General features: G+C 38.5%; 1 protein-coding gene across 1 annotated transcript in view; it reads right to left on the bottom strand.

Moving 5' to 3' along the window:
* Positions 1-1,621: 1,621 nt before the first annotated feature.
* Positions 1,622-24,395, bottom strand: part of LOC144628465 (uncharacterized) — a 54,375-nt gene continuing 31,601 nt past the window's right edge. The window contains exons 24-41 of the mRNA XM_078486559.1: positions 23,631-23,862; positions 22,464-22,494; positions 21,730-21,833; positions 16,142-16,251; positions 12,812-12,949; positions 11,635-11,830; positions 10,696-10,844; positions 10,115-10,309; positions 9,530-9,687; positions 9,143-9,260; positions 8,355-8,444; positions 7,398-7,493; positions 6,802-6,891; positions 6,183-6,335; positions 5,732-5,984; positions 4,506-4,675; positions 3,225-4,142; positions 1,622-2,742 (exon numbers count right to left, since the gene is read on the bottom strand). Of these exons, the coding sequence (XP_078342685.1) occupies positions 2,480-2,742; positions 3,225-4,142; positions 4,506-4,675; positions 5,732-5,984; positions 6,183-6,335; positions 6,802-6,891; positions 7,398-7,493; positions 8,355-8,444; positions 9,143-9,260; positions 9,530-9,687; positions 10,115-10,309; positions 10,696-10,844; positions 11,635-11,830; positions 12,812-12,949; positions 16,142-16,251; positions 21,730-21,833; positions 22,464-22,494; positions 23,631-23,862 (3,464 nt within the window). The 3' untranslated portion in view covers positions 1,622-2,479. The remainder of the gene's footprint in view (positions 2,743-3,224; positions 4,143-4,505; positions 4,676-5,731; positions 5,985-6,182; positions 6,336-6,801; positions 6,892-7,397; positions 7,494-8,354; positions 8,445-9,142; positions 9,261-9,529; positions 9,688-10,114; positions 10,310-10,695; positions 10,845-11,634; positions 11,831-12,811; positions 12,950-16,141; positions 16,252-21,729; positions 21,834-22,463; positions 22,495-23,630; positions 23,863-24,395) is intronic.

Here is a 24,395-nt window from a genome sequence, read left to right as displayed (position 1 = left end):
ATTCTTTAAAATCCTTCAACTTGCCATTTCTGACCTTTTTTCAACCCATGTTCACTCACTGGGACACGTAGCACGAATTCGAGGTTAGAGTTCAAATTCCCCACCCCAGGGACGGCAAAGGCGTCAAATGCCCGGAACGTACCATGTCTACCATACGTTGAGCAAAGGAACTCCATTGTTCCACTGTCTTTGTTTTCTTCTATTAACCAACTTTCGACTAGGCCTTTCTCGATTATGCTAGTAAAACTGGCATTTAATGCTACTAGAAATTCTCGCATAAAGCCAAACATGCTAAAATAATGCCTGATTTCTTTATAAAATGCCACTTGAATTCCAATGAATGCTTTGTTTTATTTCAAACAAAACGTACAAACTCTTACATTATATGCTCATATCAACAACAGGTGATACTTAATAATTGTTTGTTTATAAACAAAATATAAAAATTAAAAAAAAATTTTTTTAAAAAATTAAAAAACACACGCACAAGTAACACAACACAAGTAAACAAGTAACACAACGCACAAACAATCGAAACAGACAGAAAACAATCAAATTAAGTAATCAAAATTGTGAAACTTTAGGATTATTTATCCTCCTGATTTCTGAGTGCTGAAATCTGGATCACAGTCATGAAAAATGACAGAAAATGCTAGCAATTCTTTTTCAAGAAAAAACGAAAAAAATGCTCGTTTTCCCAAAAAATGCCGAAAAAAATGCTAGCATAATCGAGAAAGGCCTACTTTCGACAGTGTGTTTTATCCTGACAAACTTTAAAGGACTGACCATTATTCTAAAATCAATACTAACAGTCAACTTAAATAAATGTTCAATGGCAGATCTAGGGGGAAGGTCAAGGGGGTCTGGAGTCCTGTGTCAAACCTGAGTGTGTTTTAAAAAATTTTAACAAATGGTTGTAACCTGAATTCTTCCAACTAAAGGATCACTATTATCTGGCTATTGTTCCTAATGAAACTTGCTTTGCATGATGTCACTCAATTGAATACCAGTTGACAGTGTGTTCAGATTTGTACTTTTTTGACAACCCTCTAATGGTATTAATTAATGGCTCCCAAAATATAAAAAATTCCTAGATAAGCCCGTTATTTGGAGAACTATTCTTTTACAATCATAATAGCTCAGGCATTTCCACCTGAGTAACAAGAATCTGCTGCATTATTGCTTTGATTTTTGAATTAAATATTCCAATCTTCAGTGATCTAATCATCAAACTGCTTCTTCCATATTTTAAATATCGCCTCATATCGTTTTTTAATTGACATTAGTGGACTGAAATTGACATTTAATGATTGTTTCAACGTCAATAGATCTTATAGTTTGCAATAGATCTTATAGTTTTCCAAAGACGAATTTCAACGACCAAAATCTATTGCAATCCCAGTTGGGTGGGCGTAAGGCGGTCCCGTTTTATTCATTGAAAAAACTGCCTTTGTTTACGCTAAAAAACAGTTACAGCCTTAACCTACAGAGAAAATGCAATTGTGCTACAGTTATCTAACAGTTAAGCTGCAGTTAAATGATTTTCTAGGTGGGATAATTTTCCACCGCAAGTGGGACACCTAAAACGCTATAAAATCGCAAGAAATGACAAGAAAACGAGTTATGTAAGTTCAAAAGAAATTTTTATTGCTACTTTCTTACATTTATAGAGATGCAACGTGGCCGGGGGTCTTGGGAGCTCGTGTCGCAATACGGAGGTCTCGTGTTTAACCCCTCCACTCTCCCCCTACCTGGATTTGCTAGCGATCTTCCCAGTTTAATTTAGGTCACGCTTTGTACATAGACAACTGGTCTGCTTCCTGCTAGTTGGGATTTTTAACTACGTTATGTTCATTTAAAGTATTTGTTTTCTTTGTTCCAGTGGCATACCTGTAAACTAGCTGATGATAACATAGCTAATATACAATCTGTTATAACGAAGCATGAATAATAATTATTTTCGCCAACGCTATACAACCGTTCCGAACTCTAGTACTCTTATCTTGACCGTCACTATTTCATGTGATAACAACGCTCTACTATGTACTACTACTGCTACTGAAACTGCCACTTCCGTGACCACCACTACCACTACCGCCACCGCTACTATTACTGCTTCTGCTACTGCTTATGCTACTGCTACTACTCCTGCTTCCATCACTTCTGCCATTGCTACTACTGCTGCTACTTTTATGTAGCAGTAGTAGTATTTTTTGTCGCCGCCGCTGCTTCAACTACTTCTGCTTTTTCTTGTTTTCGCTACTACTTAGGTGCGGGCCTCTCTTGGACTCGGAATGATAACAAATAATTTGTTTGTGCAGTATCAATGCTGTTACTGCTACTAGACGGCCTCTTGCTGTTGCTGCTTCTCTGCTTCCACTGCCACTTGTACCGATGCTACTTCTACTAACTGCTTACAGCAATTATATATATATTAATATTGTCTCTGAATAGTAAGACAACCAGAACGAACCAGTTCTCATGTCTTTTGAGACATGGTAGATAACTCAAAATCACCTTCCAGGCAGTCATTCACTTTTCCAGTATTTTCCGTTTGCTTGGCTGAAGAGATTCTGGTTTTACAAAGACACTTTCTTATTATCAGTATTGCGATAATAAGCACCAGTACTCCTCCACCAATAGAGGCACCAATGACGACATAGTTTAAACTCTTTTGTGGCACTGCGGTTACTTCGGTTGGTGCGCGAGAAGACTCGCTAGGTGTTGTAATCTTGTCTTTGCCTATAAATAAAGGACGAATTACAGAGAAATAAAAGACAATGAAAAATTTATCGAAAATGAACAACACAGATAACAGTGTAATTCATTTTAAACTATTCAGTACTAAATAAAGACATTTTATTGTACATTATTTTATAGTAGTTTCAAAGAGGTAGGAATGTTTTGGGCTTTCATTTCACGACACCACCATCCACCAAGAAAATCAATTCAAATCTAAATATAAATATAAATCTTTGCTTGCGGCTCGGGTTTACATAAGCCTTCGAAATCTCACAAAACATTATTGAGTGTTAGTATCACGGTATGTAAACAATAAGCGGCTTTTCCTTTTTACTTATAATATGAAAGCTAACAAAATGCAATGACACGTTAAACTCGCGTTTAAATAACGTTGGGCAAAACCACCACACGACTAACTAAAATATTTAATCGGAGCTCTGGTTATTTTATCAAAATGTTACAAATATAAACAGAGCGATCACCTGTGGGGTCTGTAAACTCAGAAGACTTAGATGTACTCTCTGTATGATGCGGAGAAGTCTCGGTTATCTTTTCTGTGCTAGAACTGGTGGATGATGTCCATGGTTCATTTGTAGGTAAGCTGGTAATTCTAACAGTCAAACTTGTCTCCGTCGTGCAGGAAACGACTCCATTATCACTAGCACTGACTATGAGCTGATACACAGTGTTTGTTAAATTTGAGGCGACAGTGATAACACCAGTTTTTGGATCAATGGAGAACGCCTTGTTTTTGGATATCTGATAACTTATATCGCTGTTTATTCCACTGTCCAAGTCAATGGCAGAAACTTTGGTGACGATGTCTCCTGGATTAAGCACCGAGAACTCAAGCTGTAGATTCGCAGATGGTTCAGTAAACGTTGGACAGTTGTCATTGTCGTCCACCACTGTTATCTGTGCGATGGCGAATCCCGATTTCTGTGGAAATCCATCATCGGATGCTACAATGGTCACGTTGAAAGGCGAGGTCGTTTCAAAATCTAGCATCACTGTGCTGTAAACTTTTCCTGATGTCCCGCCAATGGCAAGTGTATTTTCAATGTCCCTGTCACCAACTACGGCATAAAATACCTGACCGTTTCTTCCCGAATCGGTATCGTTGGCATTTACTTGCAGAATCATTGTTCCTACTGGGGAGTTTTCCATGATGGTTACGTTATAAAAGAGTTGCTCAAAGCTAGGTGCATTGGTGTTGGGTTTTGCCTTTTGATCACAGTATTTGCCGTCATAAGCTGGGTAACACGCACAAGTGTCTGGTAGAACACACTCTCCTTGATTAGAGCAGTTCTTAACAGCACTGCAATCTGGAATGCTGCATGCTGGACCTGACCAGGAAGTATTACAGTGACAGACGTCGTATCCAGCGCATTCTCCGTGCCCTGCAAAATAACAGCACTATGCTTTTTACGGTTGCCTTTTGGATTATTTTTCGAGACAACAATACAAATGGGACAAGAAGACCTGCTTCGTTATTTAGCCCATCATTATATTTAATCGACTTAATGATTGATAATTTACTTGTTCTTGCTAAAGTGTTAACGATGCCGCTTAGTGGAGAAACTGTCCCTGATTGGCAATCAACATAATGGAATAAGGTAGAACGATACACCAAGCAATAAATTGCATAGTGCCACAGAACTCATAAAAATCTTAGGATTTTGCACAATCTTTTGCACAGGATGCGAGAAAAAAGAATTTTTAGTAAAACAATCTTATATTGAAAACATAACTTGAATAATTACCAGAACATGAATTGACAGCTTCACATGAGAAGTTGCTGCAGTCTGTGCCATTGTAGCCCATGTCACATTTACAGAGCTCCGCTTCTATGCATGCACCGTGATTGGAACAATTGCTCATAGTTGTACACGTAGGCTGACTGCAGTTAGCTCCAGTGAAACCAGTGAAACAACTGCAAAGTAATTAACAAAAACAATCCGCTGAGATCCAGTATGACTTGGGCAGAGCAAACAATCTACTCAAGGTGGCTTACTACAGTTTTGAGGGGTAAATGAGCCCAACTTTTATTTTTTTTTTGTAAAAGCTTCAGATATTTTTGTCTATCTATTATTACTGTTTGTTACGTATACATCGTACTGTAAACCGCCAAAATGAACATCCCATTGCTTATAGAGGACAGGAATTAGTAGTTTCGATGGCGTTTTTCTCAAAATCTACACGTACTTACCGCTTCAAAATTTCAGACTAAGAAATGGTCGCAGACAACGTGAAATAAAAATTTGAGATTTTTCGTAAAAAACGGAAAATGCGATATTTTGCCTATGGTAGAACATAGTCGAAGTGGGGATGGGTCCTTTGCTGTTCTTGGTATAGTGGACACTTTTAAAAGGGGTGGGAGTAGACAATTTCGTAACACAGTGGAATGTCAATTTCTCGAACATCCAAGGGAAGCGAAAATTGTTTCGAGAAGTCGAAAATTCGAGAAATCGAAGGTAAAATGATAGTGTTTGTCTGGGGGTAAGGAAACTGCTTTTGGCTCGAGTTCTCAGGAGTTTCGATAATGGGGGGTTGCGGGGGGGGGGGGGGGCGGGGGTTGCGAGAAATTGGGATTCTAATGTCGTTTTCAGCAACAAGAAACGGCAGGTGATCTGAATATTGTTTCCGATGACGACTACCTACATGTAGGCTTAGTAGATAAAATACTCATCAATAGCCAAGTCGAAGCTTTGCTAATGGTGTGGGTTTTTCAAATACTGTTTCGCCAGTAATAAAATAAAACCCCTCTGTATTTCCTAAATGGGATTGATTACAAACACTTGGAAAGATGAACACAAATAATGCCCCCCCCCCCCCCCCAAAAAAAAAAAAAAAACTCATTACGTCCGCCCCTAAGAAGCAATATAAATCTACAAGAATTGTTTCGCTAGTTTTCCATACTTCCTTTCACCTTTTTCTCTGTTCTATTCTTACATTCTTATGACAGATTATTGCATGTCTGTTTCATTACCTGCACGACATATTCAGCAACTTCGTTAAAGCACAAACACCATGCCCGCTACAGTTTGCAAACTCACTACAGTCGGCCACCTCACTGCAGTTTGTCCCTAGAAACCCCGTATAACAACGGCACAAGTTGCTGGCAACACACTCTCCTTTCTCGGAGCACTGATTGACAGCTGCACAGTCAGGGAGGGCGCAGCTTGCTCCGGTCCAGCCATAATCACAAGCACATTCGTCAAGGGCCACGCAGCGTCCATGCTCTAGACAAGAAACGTTAAACTTTAAGCAGGCCATTACTTGCAAGATGGGAAAGTAAACGTAAAGGAAGAAATAAAGGAATGGAGGTAGGGAGAGACGAAGGAAGGAAGTAATGGAAAGGAGGAGAGAAAAAGACAATGGAGGGAGCAACGAAGGAAGGGAATTGATCGCCATCCTAGGAATCGCGTAAAATATTTCACCTGAGCAATAATCCAAGCGTTCACATGAGTACTGTGTGCAGTTGGTTCCAGTCCAACCTACATTGCACTTGCAAACATCATAATCCACGCACAGTCCATTGGCAGTACAGTTTGATAAATTAAAACATGTTGGCACCACACTGCAGTCACGACCTACAGATGTGAATTAAAACCATTTATAAATAACTATCTGTCACCCTAAGCCATTATTAAAGATAAATAGCTACGAACAAGAGTATAGAAACTTAAATGGAAAATTCTATAGTAATATCATAAACGTATTTAGGCAATGTCTCTATCCACTCACGAGTAGAAATGGGCGCCAGCAAACAGGACAATCTGACAAAATGCTGGTAGGGAACGGGGGCGGCGGCGGGAGGGGGGACCTGTAATGGGCCTGAGGGTCGGTAAGTAATAAACAATACGCCCAGTTGCTTTAAACTTTTTTGGCACAGAAACAGGAGTTAAAGGTAACTATTAATGAGCAGGTTGGCTCTGACCCTTACAACTGGAACGGACTTTATCTTATCTTATATCTCGGGAAAACCTTCGGAAATCTATCCAAACTTTTCTTATGCGTAGCTGCAATATGTTAGAACATTACCAACTATATACTGACCTATGTATCCAGGGTTGCAATGACAAATGTCGGTGGTCTTACACAAACCGTGGACAGGACTCGTACAGTTGTTCACGCTGTGGCACGTAGCTATGAAAAGATTAAAAAAATCAAAAGCTTTGAACTGTCGTCGTATTTGATACTCTCTCTCTCTCCCAGTGTCGCAAAGATAGTGGTTCATACGACAATGGTAAAAGCAGAAGCAACATAAGATATGCAGGAGATGATTTGATGACGGTCACTTTTAGCATTTTGTTACTGGCATTAAACAAAAATACGTATAGACACTGTACCCATCTCTTGGAATGTCTTTCGATCGAAAAAAAAACATTCCTAATAAGTGTTTCACACATCGAGATCGACAACTTTTGATCCAGCAAATTTCAACTGTTAGTTAAGCCTGGAAAGGCAGATGAATTTTCGCAACTTTTATTTAGGTGGTCACATAAACTGCTAAGCACTCAGTTACGCAAATATGGCCGAGCTTTGTCGATGTAAAAAAAAGTAGCATGGTTTATTGTCTTGTCAGAACTATTTAACTGAGGGTCAAGTGCTGACATAATGCAAACGAAGGCACGTCAGGAATTATTTCTAACCTTTAGTCTCGCAGCTTCGTCCTTCCCAACCTAAGTCGCATACACAGAATCCCTTGACGCATTGTCCATGAACAGTGGAACAGTTTAGACAAGAGCCTACGGAACAAAAAAAGCATAAATAACAAATGTTTCTGAAGTATTGAGAAGTCTCTGAGTTGTGGAGTTGAGTTGAAATCTGTACACCCAATGGACGATATAATTATATTTTTTTCGTAGGAATCGCTTCGTCTGATTGCAAACGTTTCAGTTTTATAACTGTAGTTAACGGCAAAAAGAACTTTAAGTTGAGGGAGTAACCCATGGATGATGCCAATTCTATTTTCCTTTGTTTGCTTTTCGACCATAAAACAAGAAGAAAATCACGGAAATGTCCACAATCTTCATCACGATGACGTGTACATATCATTATGGTATGGAAGTAAGGAATGGTGAGGGGATAGGAGAATGTACCCCATGAACTTTAAACGTTAATAACATTTTTTAATATTCAAGCAGATGCCATCAAACTTTTTGACCATCAGAAGTTAATCTGAAAACAATTTGGTATGACATTTAATGGTTCAGAGAGCTTGATGTTTTCATGGCATAGTTTATAGCTATTGCAATTATCAGCGGTTTGACATACAAACAAGGCAAAAGGCCCAAGTCTGCATTGTATTGAACCTTTCCTTTTTAAAGAAAAAAAAATGACCGCAGCATTGCCTACAATAACAATTATTTTGGCTGGCATGTTTGTACAAATTTCGGATTTTGATTTTTTAACTTTCTTGGAGTATTTTCCCCTCTTCCCTTTCTATCTTTCCCATGCTGAAGCTTCCATATAACACGAATCTTCGATTATTGCATTCGACTGTTTTATCGTCACAACATGTTAGCAGTTTGTGTAGAAGCTTAAATAAGTACTTCATTTGTCCGTGTTAATAGTTTACAAAGATTAAAAATATCTCAATGATATACCTTTATCACAACTGTCTCCAGCCCATCCCTCGATGCATTTACATGTTCCGTTGACACACCTGCCTTTACCTGAACATTGAGCTGGACATTCTAAACGAAGAAGAAATTTCAACTGGATAATTATTAACATGTTACGTTTTGGCCAAATTGAATAAGAGTGGCATATTTAAATTACCTCTCTGGCGTCCCTGTGGAAAGAACTTATATCAGAATATATGAGAATGTTGGGACAACGTCAGTTTTCAACTGAAGAATCAATATCCCCATACGGAGGAAGTAATCTTTCAAATCAGACCTTTGCCAAGCAAAGTCTTGGATCATGCAAAGTTGAATAATTTTTATGTCTTTTTTCTGCAGTTTATTCTGGGAACGTCTACGTATTGTGATCGTTAATCACTGATTTATTGGTGGCGTAAGTTTAACAGTTACTTGACTATCACCAATACAGCATGAAAAGCGGTTAACTGTGGTATAACGGCTAACGTAAACCTGGCATTGCTTTAAGAGACTACAATTTAAAGCAAAATTCAACTCAACTTAACGTCAAGTTTACATCCAATTTTCGGACGGTAGCGTAAATGTGAGGATTGTTGGTTTAAAGACCTTTACCAACCTTTAATTGATATCGTAAAAGTTGGATTACTAAATTTAATGAGATTTAAACCGACTTAATTTTTTTGTAAATCTCTCCTTCCATGCTATAATTCCACCATTTCGACAGACAAACGTCGCAAAAACTAGCATGCAGTAAATAACTTACAGTGTAAAACACTGAAGCCATGGCTTACCTCGTTTGAAGTTTTCTTGATCAGTAAAAGTTGTGTCGTTAGTTATAGCGACATCAAAGATACAGCTGTGCAAATCGTTATCAGAAATATTCAGGGATTTGCACATACTTGTTGCGATCTATACGAAGCCAAACGAAAACAATAAATTTATTACGCCAGAGAGTGTTTTCAACTTGGAAATGTTTTTCATAAAACAAAGTAGAAGAAATAAATATAAAGCGTTAATGAGTATTTTGTGAAATTAAAAATACAATATGCGGACGGATAATTTTGATGTGCCAAAAAATGGTTTGCATGGAAGACCATGGAAGTGGCTTACTTAGGGAGTCACGTGCTACTTGTAACGCTTATTGCCAGTTTCGGCCGCCTGGGATAAAACGTTCTTACCTCAAGCAGAGACTGTGAAATTCCGTCCAGTGAGTAAGTAGGAAGATAGGATGGATCTGTATACGTCAGGTCCATTATGTCTTCATGGTAAAAGTTTGATGAGTTCCAAGACCAAGAATCAAATGTGCCTGATCCATCTTGGCAATCTTTAATTCTCCCTTGAAAGCAACAAACCGATTAGCCCCATGCAGTGTTTCCTTTTAATTGGTGAAGTCCTACTATGTACAAGCTGGCCACTCAATGTGGTGCAATTGGGAAAGAGCACTTCTCTGTGTATGCATGCACAATGCACTACAAATTAAGGAAGAAGTATGAGCTAGAGTCCTCCCTATACCCGGCGTTTTTTTTTTCTGAAGTCCCTGCAGTAGTTAAAACGAACGTCGGAAATATGAAGTGTCTCATTTGGCATTGGAGGTAAGGGTGAAGCGGAAAAATTCTGGTCCACTGGTACGCTTAACAACATAAAGGAGAGACCAATCAAGTTGATGCTGCCAGGGTCGTTGAGACAGACAGACAGACAGACAGACAGACAGACGAAAAACGTAGGTCATCTAGTAAAGCAAACTACCTCAAAGCGTCGCTTACATGATTCTGCAAATTGTACTGCGTCCTTGTAAAGAATGCTATCTGGTCCCATGAAGTCATTTGTTGCATTGTTGTCCATTAAGCCACATAGTCCCTCAGTATGACCTTTGTATGCAGCAGTGGGTGAATACAGAACATTCAAGTATTGCCTCTTCATCACTCGGCTATGTCGAACATCAATGGTTATTGTGACACCTGTGAAAAATAAGTAAGCGGGACTCTGTATAAATCACACGCCAGAAACTCTCGTGCTTGTATGCACAAAACAAATAGTAAAGAGAAATAGCTGATATTTCGTTTTTATTTAAGCAACATATACAAGTCTTAGGACTGAACATATTTTTTGGTTCGCCATTATGATAAGAAGCTCTCCTTCCCATCTTCTGCCGATATAATGCATCCGCGTCCGAGAGCACGAGGCAGTCGGATAAAAAGGAACTATTTGCTCTAAAATAATGAGTATTGGTGTGGTGCAATTCCTAATCAAAACATCCTGATTAACCTGCGAAGATTTCTGACTACAATTATAAGGACCTTCTTCTTAATTAAAGAAGAACCATGATTACATGTTGCATACTCGCCTGAATCGTACTGCAGTGAAATTAGCGCGACACTGTTCTCTTCCGCTTCAAAAGTAAAACGCCTCTGACGATCTAACAAAACTGTGCCATTGTTGATATCGATAGGTTTTGAAGAGTTGCTGGTAACATTTAACAACATTCCATCGACTCTGTTAAAAAAAAGGTCAGGAGTTATATTGACGATGGAAGCTTCTTATCATGTGGAGAGATCCTGGGATCAATTCCTCTTCCCTGTCACGTGCTAGATGGATTTGTGTTTGGTAGTCCCCAATTCAATTCATACAAACTTTGTATATACGAACCTCCAGAGAAACGAAAAGAGTAAATTGTTTTGAGAAATCGGGAGTTAAATTGCAGAGAAGTACTATCTAAGGGTTCAAGAAATCGGGATTCAACTGCAGCCAACAGGTCAGTTTCTGTTCACTGACACTATTTGTTTGTTTATTTATTTGGTGTCTGCAATTAGCAAAGGAGTGCAAAACATCTTGACAGTTTAAGTGATTAATTTTTATTTTTATGAACATGAAAACAAAAAATACCAGTAAAATCAGTGCGAATTTTTCAGGCATACGATAATAAATTAATAAGTATAGGTACGAAATACACTCAAAAAGATAGTCAGAGTATCAGTCGCTAAAGTATACCACCTTTTATTAAGACATCCACTTTGCCAAAGAGTATGATCCAAACGTAAAAAAACAGGCAAGCTTTGAAGGACTCGGTGCTAAATATCTGGACAAAGAACTTTCTCAAAAGTGATTTTATACATCAAAACGAGAAGTACTTTAACTTACTGACTTGAACCCTACTATGGTAAACTCGCCGCATGTAGTTGTGAAAAAAAAAAGAAAACTAGGCGAACGTGTTTTTTAAAATGAAATATTGTAAAACAATGTTTACAATTTCGAGTCTTACGAAGACTGATGTAACGTAACACACCTGACGATGGGAGTATCTTGAGCGTTTTCAGTCTTGATCGTCATAACTGTCACTATGCTCCGTCCAGCCTTCAGCGCAACTCCTCCAATTAGCGAGGCTCGTTCGTAATAATAAAATCGAAACTGAAGACCAAAGTCATTATGGACACTTTTACAACCCCAGAATTCTCCAATACCAAAAAAGTCGAAATCTACCCCTAGGAAAAATAAAAGCAGTGGAATTCAAAACATTACATTTTTGTCTTAATAATATTACAAATTGTGACTTATACAATCAGCATTCATAAATATATTAAAATATAAAAACGTTCATTTATTTACAAATACATTATGTCTAAAGGATGTTGTCTCCACCCCTATATAGCCACTATACAGCTATTTCAATTAACATTGTTGTTTGGAAGCGTTATATGCCTACGCGACAAGACTAAATGGTAGTCAGGGTGTTCACTTGAATTTTTGATATCAGCGTATGAGAAATTTGTGTGTGCGGATTATGTGCTTTTGCTCTCACGAGACCTTTTTCCATTGGTCTCGTTTATCTGTTACGCGCCTTTCATTTTGAAACTTTCCCAAAATTAAGTGTGGCTAAAAGTACCTTGTTTCCACGTGTCTCTGAAGAGAGAGAAAGCTAATACAAAGCTACGTTTGCAATGCATTATTTTACAATTTTTTACCGAATTGGGGGTGAATAGTGGTGGTTGTTTACCGAATCACTTTCGGTAACAGAGCGACAGGCGAAGGCAGTTTGTTTCTCTTACGCTGCTCGAAGGCGAATAGTACTTTATAATCACCTATGAGTTGACCAACCAGCGCGAGAAAATTAAAAGCACTATTCACTTGTGTGGTATTTTCTAAATCTCATAAGTAGAATTCTACTAGTATAATAATGTAAATGCGACAATTTGATTGGCTGAGCTACTCGAATACTATTAGCCATTAGTATACGAGTACACGCGAGCTCGGAATGTTTGACAATTTATTATACTTTTTAATGCTTAAATAAATGAAAATCGTTGAATTAAGAGTAATCTATTCAGAATTAACCTAAAACCATTAGATTATTCGCTCTCAATTTCTATGAGGTGACAGTTGATGAAAGCAAATAGTCTAATTGTTAATTGCAGCAGTCGTCTATTTCTACCCATCTTTAAAAAAAGATGCAATTATCTACTAACCATCTAAAGTCTCCAAGTGAGGGTCACCTCCGCCATTTGCAGATATTCTTTCACAGTATTCACCCTCCCATCCTCCGAAACACCAACATACCGCCCCACAGAGCGGGGCTATAACAGGCTCTCCATTTCCAGAGCAGTCTGAAATGATAGACTCAAAATATTGTTTTCGTTTTGCTAAACTGTTAAGTTATGTAGTATGTTTATAGAAGTGATTTAATTAAATGATGGTACAAAGTTATTAAAATATATCAACAATGTCTTCTCGTTATGAACACATTCTGGATAATGCGACTTATAAAATCGGTTATTTGGGGTTAAATTTCTCAAGTTGACAGGTAAGAAAATCACAATGTTCGTATTTGTAACTGCAGTAGCTTAAATAAATCAGATATCAACCACAAACAACGATCTAGCAGTAAAAAGCAATATCATTCACCGATATTTTTCTCAAGTTGAAAGGGATTCCTAAATTCAGATTTAAAGGTTTCAAAGGTGACACTGCTCCCATTTTTTAGCATGCATATTAAATTTCCCAATAACAAGCTTCACATGTCCTTAATATAAGGGCCGCAGATGTTCTGCATATATTTTTAAAAATGGACTTGTAACCAGGTGGTTGATTCATTAAGAAATAAAAACGTTACTCTGGTTAAAATTTTTTTTTTTTTGTAGTAAAATGTTCGTAAAATATCTACAATGTCCCAACGTTTCGGCTTAAACTAAAGCCTTCATCAGGGGAAAGTGATAAGTGAATACAAAAAGCACGTTCTTATATAATATGCAAATCGAGAGCTAATGTTTGTCCCTAAAGGCTAAATTTAGAAATTCGTGCGGTAAATGCATGCCGTCATCGCGGTTTAGCGGATTATTGCAAGTGTTAATTTCCCAAGCCTCCAGAATACGTCTTTTGCGCCAATTTGTGCTTGTACGTAAGATCTTTGACGATTCCCACGAGATGGTGTGGCCAGAATGAAAACAATGTTCCGCTAAAGCTGACTTGTGTGAGTGTTTGTTTTCAACTGCTTTTTGATGCTCTTTGAGCCGGGTGGAAAATTTTCGTTTCGTTTCTCCGATGTAGCTTTTGTCACAAACTTGGCAGGGAATTGAATAAATTGCGCCACGAGTCTGATCTTTTGGCAATGGATCTTTCGGTTTTGGAAACAAATTGCCGATGGTTTGGTGTGGTTTTAAAGCGACTTTGATATTATAATTGCTTAAAATTCGCTTGATTGGTTCCGTAGTACCCTTGATGTACGGCAGAATGCAGAAACCTTTTTTGTCATCCGGTGCAGTTACAGGCGTTTGTTGAGAAGGTCGTTTCGGTTTGCTTACATCATTCACAAAGCGCTTAGGGTAGCCATTCGCCCTGAGTGCCGCGGTCACATGTTGCATTTCCTTTGACTGTTGATCAACAGAAGATGGAATAGTTTTTGCACGATCAGTCAAAGACTTGACCACAGCCCTTTTGTGAGCAGCCGGATGGTGGGAGTCAAACGAGAGATATCTTTCTGTGTGTGTCGGTTTGCGATAGACTTTAGTGGAGAGTTGGCCATCGTCTTGTCGACAGACAGTGACGTCAAGAAAGGATATTTTCCGTTCTGTTTCTCTTTCAACCGTAAATTGGATAGATGGCTCGATACTGTTCAAATGATTCTGTAAGGTTAGCACCAGGTTGGATTTAACAGCGGCACATACATCATCTACATATCGTTTCCAAAAACACGGCTGGGAAAGGGAGGTGGATAGTGCTCGTTTTTCAAGGTCCTCCATGACCAGATTTGCCATAACAGCTGACACTGGAGAGCCCATGGCGGTTCCGAAGATCTGTTGGTAGTGATTGTTGTTGTACTTGAAGTTTGTTGTCGACAAACAAAAATCCAACAGATCGACAATGTCAAACAGGTTTGACGTTGTTTCTTTATTTACATCCATTCCGGTGGAACTCGCCATTCAAGTTGCTAAAGATTTGCTTTCCAATGATGTCACCTTGCAGGATAGATCCACCATACCTGTTAATGACATTGTCGATCTGTTGGATTTTTGTTTGTCGACAACAAACTTCAAGTACAACAACAATCACTACCAACAGATCTTCGGAACCGCCATGGGCTCTCCAGTGTCAGCTGTTATGGCAAATCTGGTCATGGAGGACCTTGAAAAACGAGCACTATCCACCTCCCTTTCCCAGCCGTGTTTTTGGAAACGATATGTAGATGATGTATGTGCCGCTGTTAAATCCAACCTGGTGCTAACCTTACAGAATCATTTGAACAGTATCGAGCCATCTATCCAATTTACGGTTGAAAGAGAAACAGAACGGAAAATATCCTTTCTTGACGTCACTGTCTGTCGACAAGACGATGGCCAACTCTCCACTAAAGTCTATCGCAAACCGACACACACAGAAAGATATCTCTCGTTTGACTCCCACCATCCGGCTGCTCACAAAAGGGCTGTGGTCAAGTCTTTGACTGATCGTGCAAAAACTATTCCATCTTCTGTTGATCAACAGTCAAAGGAAATGCAACATGTGACCGCGGCACTCAGGGCGAATGGCTACCCTAAGCGCTTTGTGAATGATGTAAGCAAACCGAAACGACCTTCTCAACAAACGCCTGTAACTGCACCGGATGACAAAAAAGGTTTCTGCATTCTGCCGTACATCAAGGGTACTACGGAACCAATCAAGCGAATTTTAAGCAATTATAATATCAAAGTCGCTTTAAAACCACACCAAACCATCGGCAATTTGTTTCCAAAACCGAAAGATCCATTGCCAAAAGATCAGACTCGTGGCGCAATTTATTCAATTCCCTGCCAAGTTTGTGACAAAAGCTACATCGGAGAAACGAAACGAAAATTTTCCACCCGGCTCAAAGAGCATCAAAAAGCAGTTGAAAACAAACACTCACACAAGTCAGCTTTAGCGGAACATTGTTTTCATTCTGGCCACACCATCTCGTGGGAATCGTCAAAGATCTTACGTACAAGCACAAATTGGCGCAAAAGACGTATTCTGGAGGCTTGGGAAATTAACACTTGCAATAATCCGCTAAACCGCGATGACGGCATGCATTTACCGCACGAATTTCTAAATTTAGCCTTTAGGGACAAACATTAGCTCTCGATTTGCATATTATATAAGAACGTGCTTTTTGTATTCACTTATCACTTTCCCCTGATGAAGGCTTTAGTTTAAGCCGAAACGTTGGGACATTGTAGATATTTTACGAACATTTTACTACAAAAAAAAAAAAATTTTTAACCAGAGTAACGTTTTTATTTCTTAATGAGTTCTGCATATAGTTTACAAAAAGAATTCCTACATACTTTGAAAGGGCCGCACATCAGGCATCGTACAGTTAGGTCCCATTCTCCTTGCAGCACAGGCAGGCTCTATTCCGCATGGAGGTCCTGGAACCTTACCCTGACCGGAACAACTTACAAAAAATACAAATAACTTAAATCAGCACCATAAAAAATGCAAGGGTAATAATTTACCTGGAATAATAGATGTATCATACCCGGTGGGGGGGGGGGGGGTTGTCGAAAAAGTTTTGTACGGGGAGGCTCCGCCCGAAGATCCAACCCCTTACCCTTTTCTATTTACCTACTAGAAGATGGTTTTCCATGTTCTATTTAACAAATAGATTTCATTTTGCCGTGCGTCTGTTCAGTAATAGATCACAGATGACGTCAAAATGTGGTATGAACAGAGAAGTGGCCCACGAGGCGCTAGCCGAGTGGGTCACTGATGTTCATACCACATTTTGACGTCTTCTGTGATCTATTACTGAACAGACGCACGGCAAAATGAAATCTATTTGTTTTATATAATAACACAAGACTTCAGCACACTTCTGTGTGAGCAATGCTTCCGTACCGATGCCTGAGCTAAGTTGTTTTGATTTCACTATTAAGTTTTCGTTAACACGAAGCATTGTTAATCCGATTGAATAAACAGAAAAATGGTCCATTGAAAGTCAATGAAAAAACTAACCTTTATTCCGATTTGGAAAGTTGTTCAAATCTGTAAGCATTAACCGAAGCGTTCAACCGCAATTCGTTTGTTTTCCGTGGCGTCGTCCAACTGTACAACATCGGACAAACTTTCATACAGATTTCGGATAATTTCTCGAATAATTCACTGTCTTCTTCAAGCTTGTTTCGCCCAGTTAAATGCTTCGAAAGGTGAACGATGCTTGGCGTATTGTTTCTCACTGAAGATTTGTAATTAAGCTGAACTTTTTTGCTTTGTTGTGGCCCCGCAAGTTTGAAAAACTTTGCCGACAACTCTGATTTGGACTATGAACTCTGATCACGCGCGCGAGTCACACCACCGCGTGACGTCATCCATGTGTCTGTACTCTGATAGATCATAAGTAAGAACCAATCAAAATGCGTGTAGAATTCAGGTTATTATATAATTAACAAATAAAGAAGCCTAAGCCATGTTTTATACTGTCATAAAACACGACGGGCAATTGAGAACACGAGGGAAATGTAGAAAACATGAGCCGCAGGCGAATGTTTTCTACATTTCTCGAGTGTTCTCAAATGCCCGGAGTGTTTTATGACAGAATAAAACATGGCTTAGGCTTCTTTATTTGCTTTATGATATAGATTTTAGACACCGCGAGTGAAAAGTTTAATTAAAAATATGTACAACAAGAGCGAGTAAACGAAGACGAAAAGCAGAAAATAATTTACGGGAAGACCAGAAAACTGACACAATTTCATTCAGTGTTCGACGTAAAATAAGGCTAAGCATTTCAGATAAGTTTGTTACCTTTCAATCTTGATCTTGTCTTTTTGAACTTCAATAAACTTCACCGACTCTGAGTGCAATTTCGTCTCATCATAATTTAGTAGTCTCGATGACATCCGTCCCTTGCTTCGTTCGACTTAAAAACGCGTATAATTTCCAGAAAAGCTATTGCTTCGGATCTTCCCGTAAACCTTAATTGCTGTCACAATCAAGTTCCAGTATGAAAAGACGATTTAAGACGAGATTGTCGAAGAAAATCTTCGAAAGAAAACTCTCTCGCTCGCTTTCCTCAGCTTTCCTTGCGAGTTTCATTCAACTCAAGCGGTGAACACCGCGCCACAATTTTTCCCGCCTCACTTCGTTTACATCAAAATGAAATGTCCAGTGGATTTATACTTAAAAAAGGAATTTAATAAAACAATTATTCCATTTGCCCTTGCTGGATACGAGTGGTTATAGCCAACGAAAAGTCAAAGACGCGCGAAGCACTCGAGGAAAGCTGACGAAAAACAATAAAACGTGATTTTTCTATGTTTTATTTACCTACTAGAAGATGGTTTTCCATGTTCTATAAGAAAATAATGCACGCTTGAGGTCTATAAAAGCTGCTAGTGGATGCCCGAGCCGTAAGGCGAGGGCATTCAGCTGCTTTTATAGACCTCAAAAGTGCATTATTTTCTTATAGGACATAGGAAAACCATCTTCTAGTGGGTTTAGAATATAGCATTAAAAAGAGCACAGCACGGCCGCTCACGGTATTAAATTTTACAAACGCACGCAACTTCGAAAGTGAAAGTTTAGTTTATTCTTTTCTTTGGCGGCTTCTTTATAAATAAACCAAGATACCATTTCATTCATATTTCCTATTTATAGTCCTTTCTCCGACTGCCAAAAGATTCTCACAAAGCTGACAAATCTAGTTGAAATATTTACGCATTCAAGCCTACTTCAAATTCATTCAAATGAAAAATTTTTATGCGTTCGTTTCGCAGCAAGTTTTTCAAATTCGCCTCTAATTTCGATTTAAAAAGAACAAAAGTGGAGTGTTCTGTCTTCAGATTGTGGCTAAAAAAAGTTTCTTACCTCAAAGCGTTTCTAGAGTCCGGCTTGTTTTGCTAAATAATTTCCAAACAATTTCGGCAGCTCACGGCAAAATAGTGGCGTACACAACTCCAAAGAAAAACAGCAAATTTCAACGATTCTTTCTTCATCTGTCGCTTCCTTTGGCACTGTCTTACTTCCATTTAAGCATGTAAAACGTTTCTGATAAAAACTTGCTGCTTTAAAGCATTTTAAACATTAAAACAAGAGAATAGAGGCGAAGTCGACGAAGTCACGCGTTCAGCGCCGAAACTCGACAAACAATTCGCACATCCGGGGTACCGGGCTTCTATAGTTTTCAGCTATGTTCTATTAAAAATAATGCCCGCTAGAATTCCATTGCGCGTATACAGCGGCTATATTCTAATTAACAATTAGACTACGAGCCCGAGTTTTCTATGAGCAAATAGTCAACGAGGCGCAGCCGAGTTGACTATCGCTCATAGAAAACGAGGGCGAGTAGTCTAATTGTTTTAGTAGAAACTCTAAAGGATTGCACTCTAAAAACTACAATATTGTGCACTTTGAAGACAAAAATCAAGAAAATTTACCGCTTAAAAAGCTACGCGCGCGCGACTGTTTTCTATCGGCGAATAGAAAACAGTGGGAGAACCAATCAGATTCGCGGATTTCCAATAGAACACAGCTGAGTTTCTACTAAACTCTGTTAGAATATAGCCGCTGTATACGCGCGATGGAATTCTAGCGGGCATTATTTTTAATAGAACATAGCTGAAAACTATAGAAGCCCGGTACCCCGGATGTGCGAATTGTTTGTCGAATTTCGCTGAACGACTTCGCCTCTATTCTCTTGTTTTGTTGTTTAAATGATGCTTTCAAGCAGCAAGTTTTTATCAGAAACGTTTTACCTGCTTAAATGGAACTGAGACAGTGCCAAAGGAAGCGACAGATGAAGAAAGAATCGTTGAAATTTGTTGTTCTTCTTTGGAGTTGTGTACGCCACTATTTTGCCGTTAACTGCCCGAAATTGATTGGAAATTATTTAGCAAAACAAGCCGGACTCTCGAAACGCTTTGAGGTAAGAAACGTTTTTTAGCCACAATCTGAAGACAGAACACTCCACTTTTGTTCTTTTTAAATCGAAATAAGAGGCGAATTTGAAAAACTTGCTGCGAAACGAACGCATGAAAATTTTTCATTTGAATGAAATTGAAGTAGGCTTAACCAAACTTGAATGCGTAAATATTTCAACTAGATTTGTCGGCTTTGTGAGAATCGTTTGGAAGTTGGAGAAAGGACTATATAAATAGGAAACATGAATGAAATGGTATCTTGGTTTATTTATAAAGAAGCCGCCAATAAAAAGAACAAACTAAACTTTCACTTTTACCAATGTTGCGTGCGTTTGTAAATGCCGTGAGCGGCCGCGAGTCTTGTAAGTTCTGTGCTCTTTTTAATGCTATATTCTAAACCCACTAGAAGATGGTTTTCCTATGTCCTATAAGAAAATAATGCACTTTTGAGGTCTAGAAAAGCAGCTGAATGCCCTCGCCTGACGGCTCGGGCATCCACTAGCAGCTTTTATAGACCTCAAGCGTGCATTATTTTCTTATAGAACATGGAAAACCATCTTCTAGTAGGTAAATAAAACAAAGGTTTTTAGCCAATCAGAGCGCGCGTAGACTCTTATCTATATTATAAAAGAAAATAATGCACGCTTGAGGTCTATAAAAGCTGCTAGTGGATGCCCAAGCCGTCAGGCGAGGGCATTCAGCTGCTTTTCTAGACCTCAAAAGTGCATTATTTTCTTATAGGACTTAGGAAAACCATCTTCTAGTGGGTTTAGAATATAGCATTAAAAAGTGCACAGAACTTACAAGACTCGCGGCCGCTCACGGCATTTACAAACGCACGCAACATTGGTAAAAGTGAAAGTTTAGTTTATTCTTTTCTTTGGCGGCTTCTTTATAAATAAACCAAGCTACCATTTCATTCATGTTTCCTATTTATATAGTCCTTTCTCCAACTTCCAAACGATTCTCACAAAGCCGACAAATCTAGTTGAAATATTTACGCATTCAAGTTTGGTTTAGCCTACTTCAATTTCATTCAAATGAAAAGTTTTTATGCGTTCGTTTCGCAGCAAGTTTTTCAAATTCACCTCTTATTTCGATTTAAAAAGAACAAAAGTGGAGTGTTCTGTCTTCCGATTGTGGCTAAAAAAATGTTTCTTACCTCAAAGCGTTTCTAGAGTCCGGCTTGTTTTGCTAAATAATTTCCAATCAATTTCGGGCAGTTCACGGCAAAATACTGGCGTATACAACTCCAAAGAAAAACAACAAATTTCAACGATTCTTTCTTCATCTGTCGCTTCCTTTGGCACTGTCTTACTTCCATTTAAGCAGGTAAAACGTTCCTGATAAAAAACCTGCTGCTTTAAAGCATCATTTAAACAATAAAACAAGAGAATAGAGGCGAAGTCGACCGAAAGTCGTTCAGCGAAATTCGACAAACAATTCGCACATCCGGGGTACCGGGCTTCTATAGTTTTCAGCTATGTTCTATTAAAAATAATGCCCGCTATTCTGCCCGCTAGAATTCCATCGCGCGTATACAGCGGCTATATTCTAAACCATTTTGATAGAAAAGGTACCCCTTTTGTATACCTTTTATTGCAAAAAGGCACCCTTTTCATATACCTACACAACATCACATTTACCTAAAACGGGAAGTTTTCTTGTCATTTTTATGTAGCGCTTAATAAATTAAGACGATACAGCCAAAAGTTGCGTCTGCTCGAAATATTTAATGTAAAGGTCTTTTAAAATATCATTATCGCAGATTTCCCTACCCTTTCATATACCTAAATTTGTGAAATCCCTACCCTTTTATATACCTGAAGCCTGAAAAAGGTACCCCTTTCGGGCGGAGCCTCCCCGTATAGGCCATTACAGGGAGTACCCTTCCCCCCCCGGGTATCATAAAGTCTCTCCATTTAAACAATATTCAAAACATTTCTTAAAAAAATAAACATTTGTTTTTAATTACTTACACTCCAATTAAGAAAAAAAAAAAGCAAAACACATACCCAATTGCTCTCTTTTTCTTCTGTTCTTCTTTGTCAGGAGGTTTCGGAGTTTTCTCTACTGGGGGTCTTGGCCTTGGTGGTCTTGGGGTAGGTCCAACACATATCTGTCATAAGCAAAATGTAAGCCACATATTAATGAGAAGCGGTTTCCTTCGGTAAGGGATTAAGCCAAAATTATTCTTTGGTCAACAATTGAAGTTTTAAAATTTTCGGACCCAATAAAAGCAAACTTACGAATGTAACTGCTTTGTGAATATTTGTCTTTGCTAAAGTAATTTTGAAACTATGTTATGATGAAATACCTAAGCTGTTTAGATGTGGAGGTGTTCCATCAAATTTACTTTAAGACAAACTCGGCCCTCTGTAAATATTCGCCCACTTAGCAATAAGAATAATGTCGTCCAACAAAAATTACAGTTCATATTTGCACTTGGTTCCCGGAAAGTTGTGCATGCACTTGACATCTGCCTGGCAAGATTTGGGTAAGCCTAAATTGAGTTCAAGAGTTTCTCTCGGTGTGGAAAAAAGTGGGGCTATGGTATGAAAATCGGTATCATGCCAACTTATCGCGTGCTTGGGCTGTTCCTTTGTCCAAATCTACCTTTGCATTATCTCACTGACGTGTATTTAACAAGCTTTAATGCTTTATATTTGATTTTTTTACACTAATTCAACTTGATTTACCTTAAGATGTTAAGGTGTTGTGTATAAGGCATACATACATGCAAGCTTACCTTAGCATTGAAAAGTGGACAGACACAATCTCTGAAATTTCAAAGACACGTTTTAAAAAATGTAACAAAACAAGGTTGTTTTTTTAATTTATCATCGAAAAGCTCAGAACTAAATGTTTTAAATGTCAGATAATAATGAAAGTTTTGCACAAGGGGGCAAAAAGACACTAGGCTAAACACAGCACAGGAACGGAGGGACACACTAAGAAACGCTGCTTTTTAAACGAGACAAATTCAAGCAACTTTGTTGTTTCGGACACGCCTAAAATCAAAAACGAGCGATTAGTCTACTTATAATTATGCATTGTATCATATAGGGCCAATAGGGCACGCAACATAATTATGAGAATGTATTACATCACAGGTAACCGAAGCGTACCGTGATCAGTGTCAATAAACTCTCTCAAAACCGACAACTATGTAAACCGAACAACTCCCTAAGAAAGATATGGTTGGCTGGTTGGTCCTGGCTGAATTTCACTTTTTTGTCTGTATTATAACTGAACTCTATATAAGGCGGATACTTCTCTTAGACCGACAGCTAAGCTTTAGTTGTCCCAGAGGATAAACGCCTTAGAGAGGGCTCACTACATAATATCTATTATGGATCTGAAGTTGGATCATTTTCCCTTGTTAGATTTTTAACTATTCTTATAGTAAGAAGTAAGTATGTTTAAGAGGGCCACAAATTTATTAGTTGAAAAACTATTACGTGTCACCCTCGATAAATAAGTTTGATTGATTGATTGATTGATGTAATAAAAAACTTTTAACCATTTCTCTGTCTTCTTTTGTGTTGATCTCTTTTGAAAGGCACCCATAAAGATGCATTTTGGGACAGTTTCTTGTTAACGATCGACCCCGTTACGCACTTAAAACTTCAGGGGCATTCCAGAAGCGATAAAAACATGGAAAAAGACAACATGTTGTGGTGTGTTTTACACTTTTGTTAACCGTATTTACAACTTTTCGAAGAAAAACTTTTTTTTAACCGAATTTCAGATCTATATGAACTCTTTATTTATGATAGTACACTAATAGCTTGCTTTGGTTAGCTGTGATTAGCATTCGGTACTGTTAATCTAAAAAATGTGCGAACATTTACTTATATTTTCGAAATTGCCCCTGCCTCTATGTGCGATAGCAACAAAACGTGACATATCTTACCTGGTCCGTCTTATTAGAGAAAATCCAGTATTCAATGACAATCCTAAATGTTTACCAAGAAATCCAACCGAAAGACCAAAAACCAGGTCAGAAACCCCATAATAGCCTGCAAGTTCAGCGGGTGCTTTTCCTTGGCACTGACTGGAAGGATAGACTAGTGATATTCCTGATTTTAGTGGTGCACTTACAGACAGTGACAAAGAAAGGTCCAAGATATCAGCAACTTCCACAACTGAAAGACAAAACAGATACACAAACAGAAAACGTTTCAGTATTATTAAGCAATGATTCTTGGAGAGTGCTGTGTTTAAGGTTTCTGATTAGGTGTGGTGGCTTAATGGTGAATGTTTTGGACGTTTGTGTCCTGGCTGAGGTTGTAAGTGGTGTTGTGATCTTCGGATACTTCAAACTCACAAACTTTCTATTTACCTAGCATATATAGGTACCTAACAAAATTCTGAGAGTGCGTATGGTGGGGATGGAGGAAAATGGGGGAAATGTAGACAAGCATTCCATTCCGCTAAAATAAAATACTTCTAGTGACTTTTTGCTTTTCAGCGAGTCATCTGCTTTCTCTGAAACCTTTGATTTTATTGTGCGAACTGAGCGATAAAATACACATGGCCTCCCAGATACCGGTTGGGCGCTCTAACCAACTGAGCTACGAGAGACTAGTTGTAAGCTGGGCCATTTACTAGGTTGATATGTGACATGCGTCCTGCATACTGCTAGGATCAGCAATGTCGAAATCATCAAATGTGTAGT

The sequence above is a fragment of the Oculina patagonica genome, chromosome 10 (assembly GCF_052425735.1).
Source record: "Oculina patagonica isolate OP01 chromosome 10, crgOcupat, whole genome shotgun sequence".
NCBI classification, from domain to species: domain Eukaryota; kingdom Metazoa; phylum Cnidaria; class Anthozoa; order Scleractinia; family Oculinidae; genus Oculina; species Oculina patagonica.
Note: the sequence above shows the minus strand (reverse complement) of the source record. Positions and strands in the feature narration are given on the sequence as shown.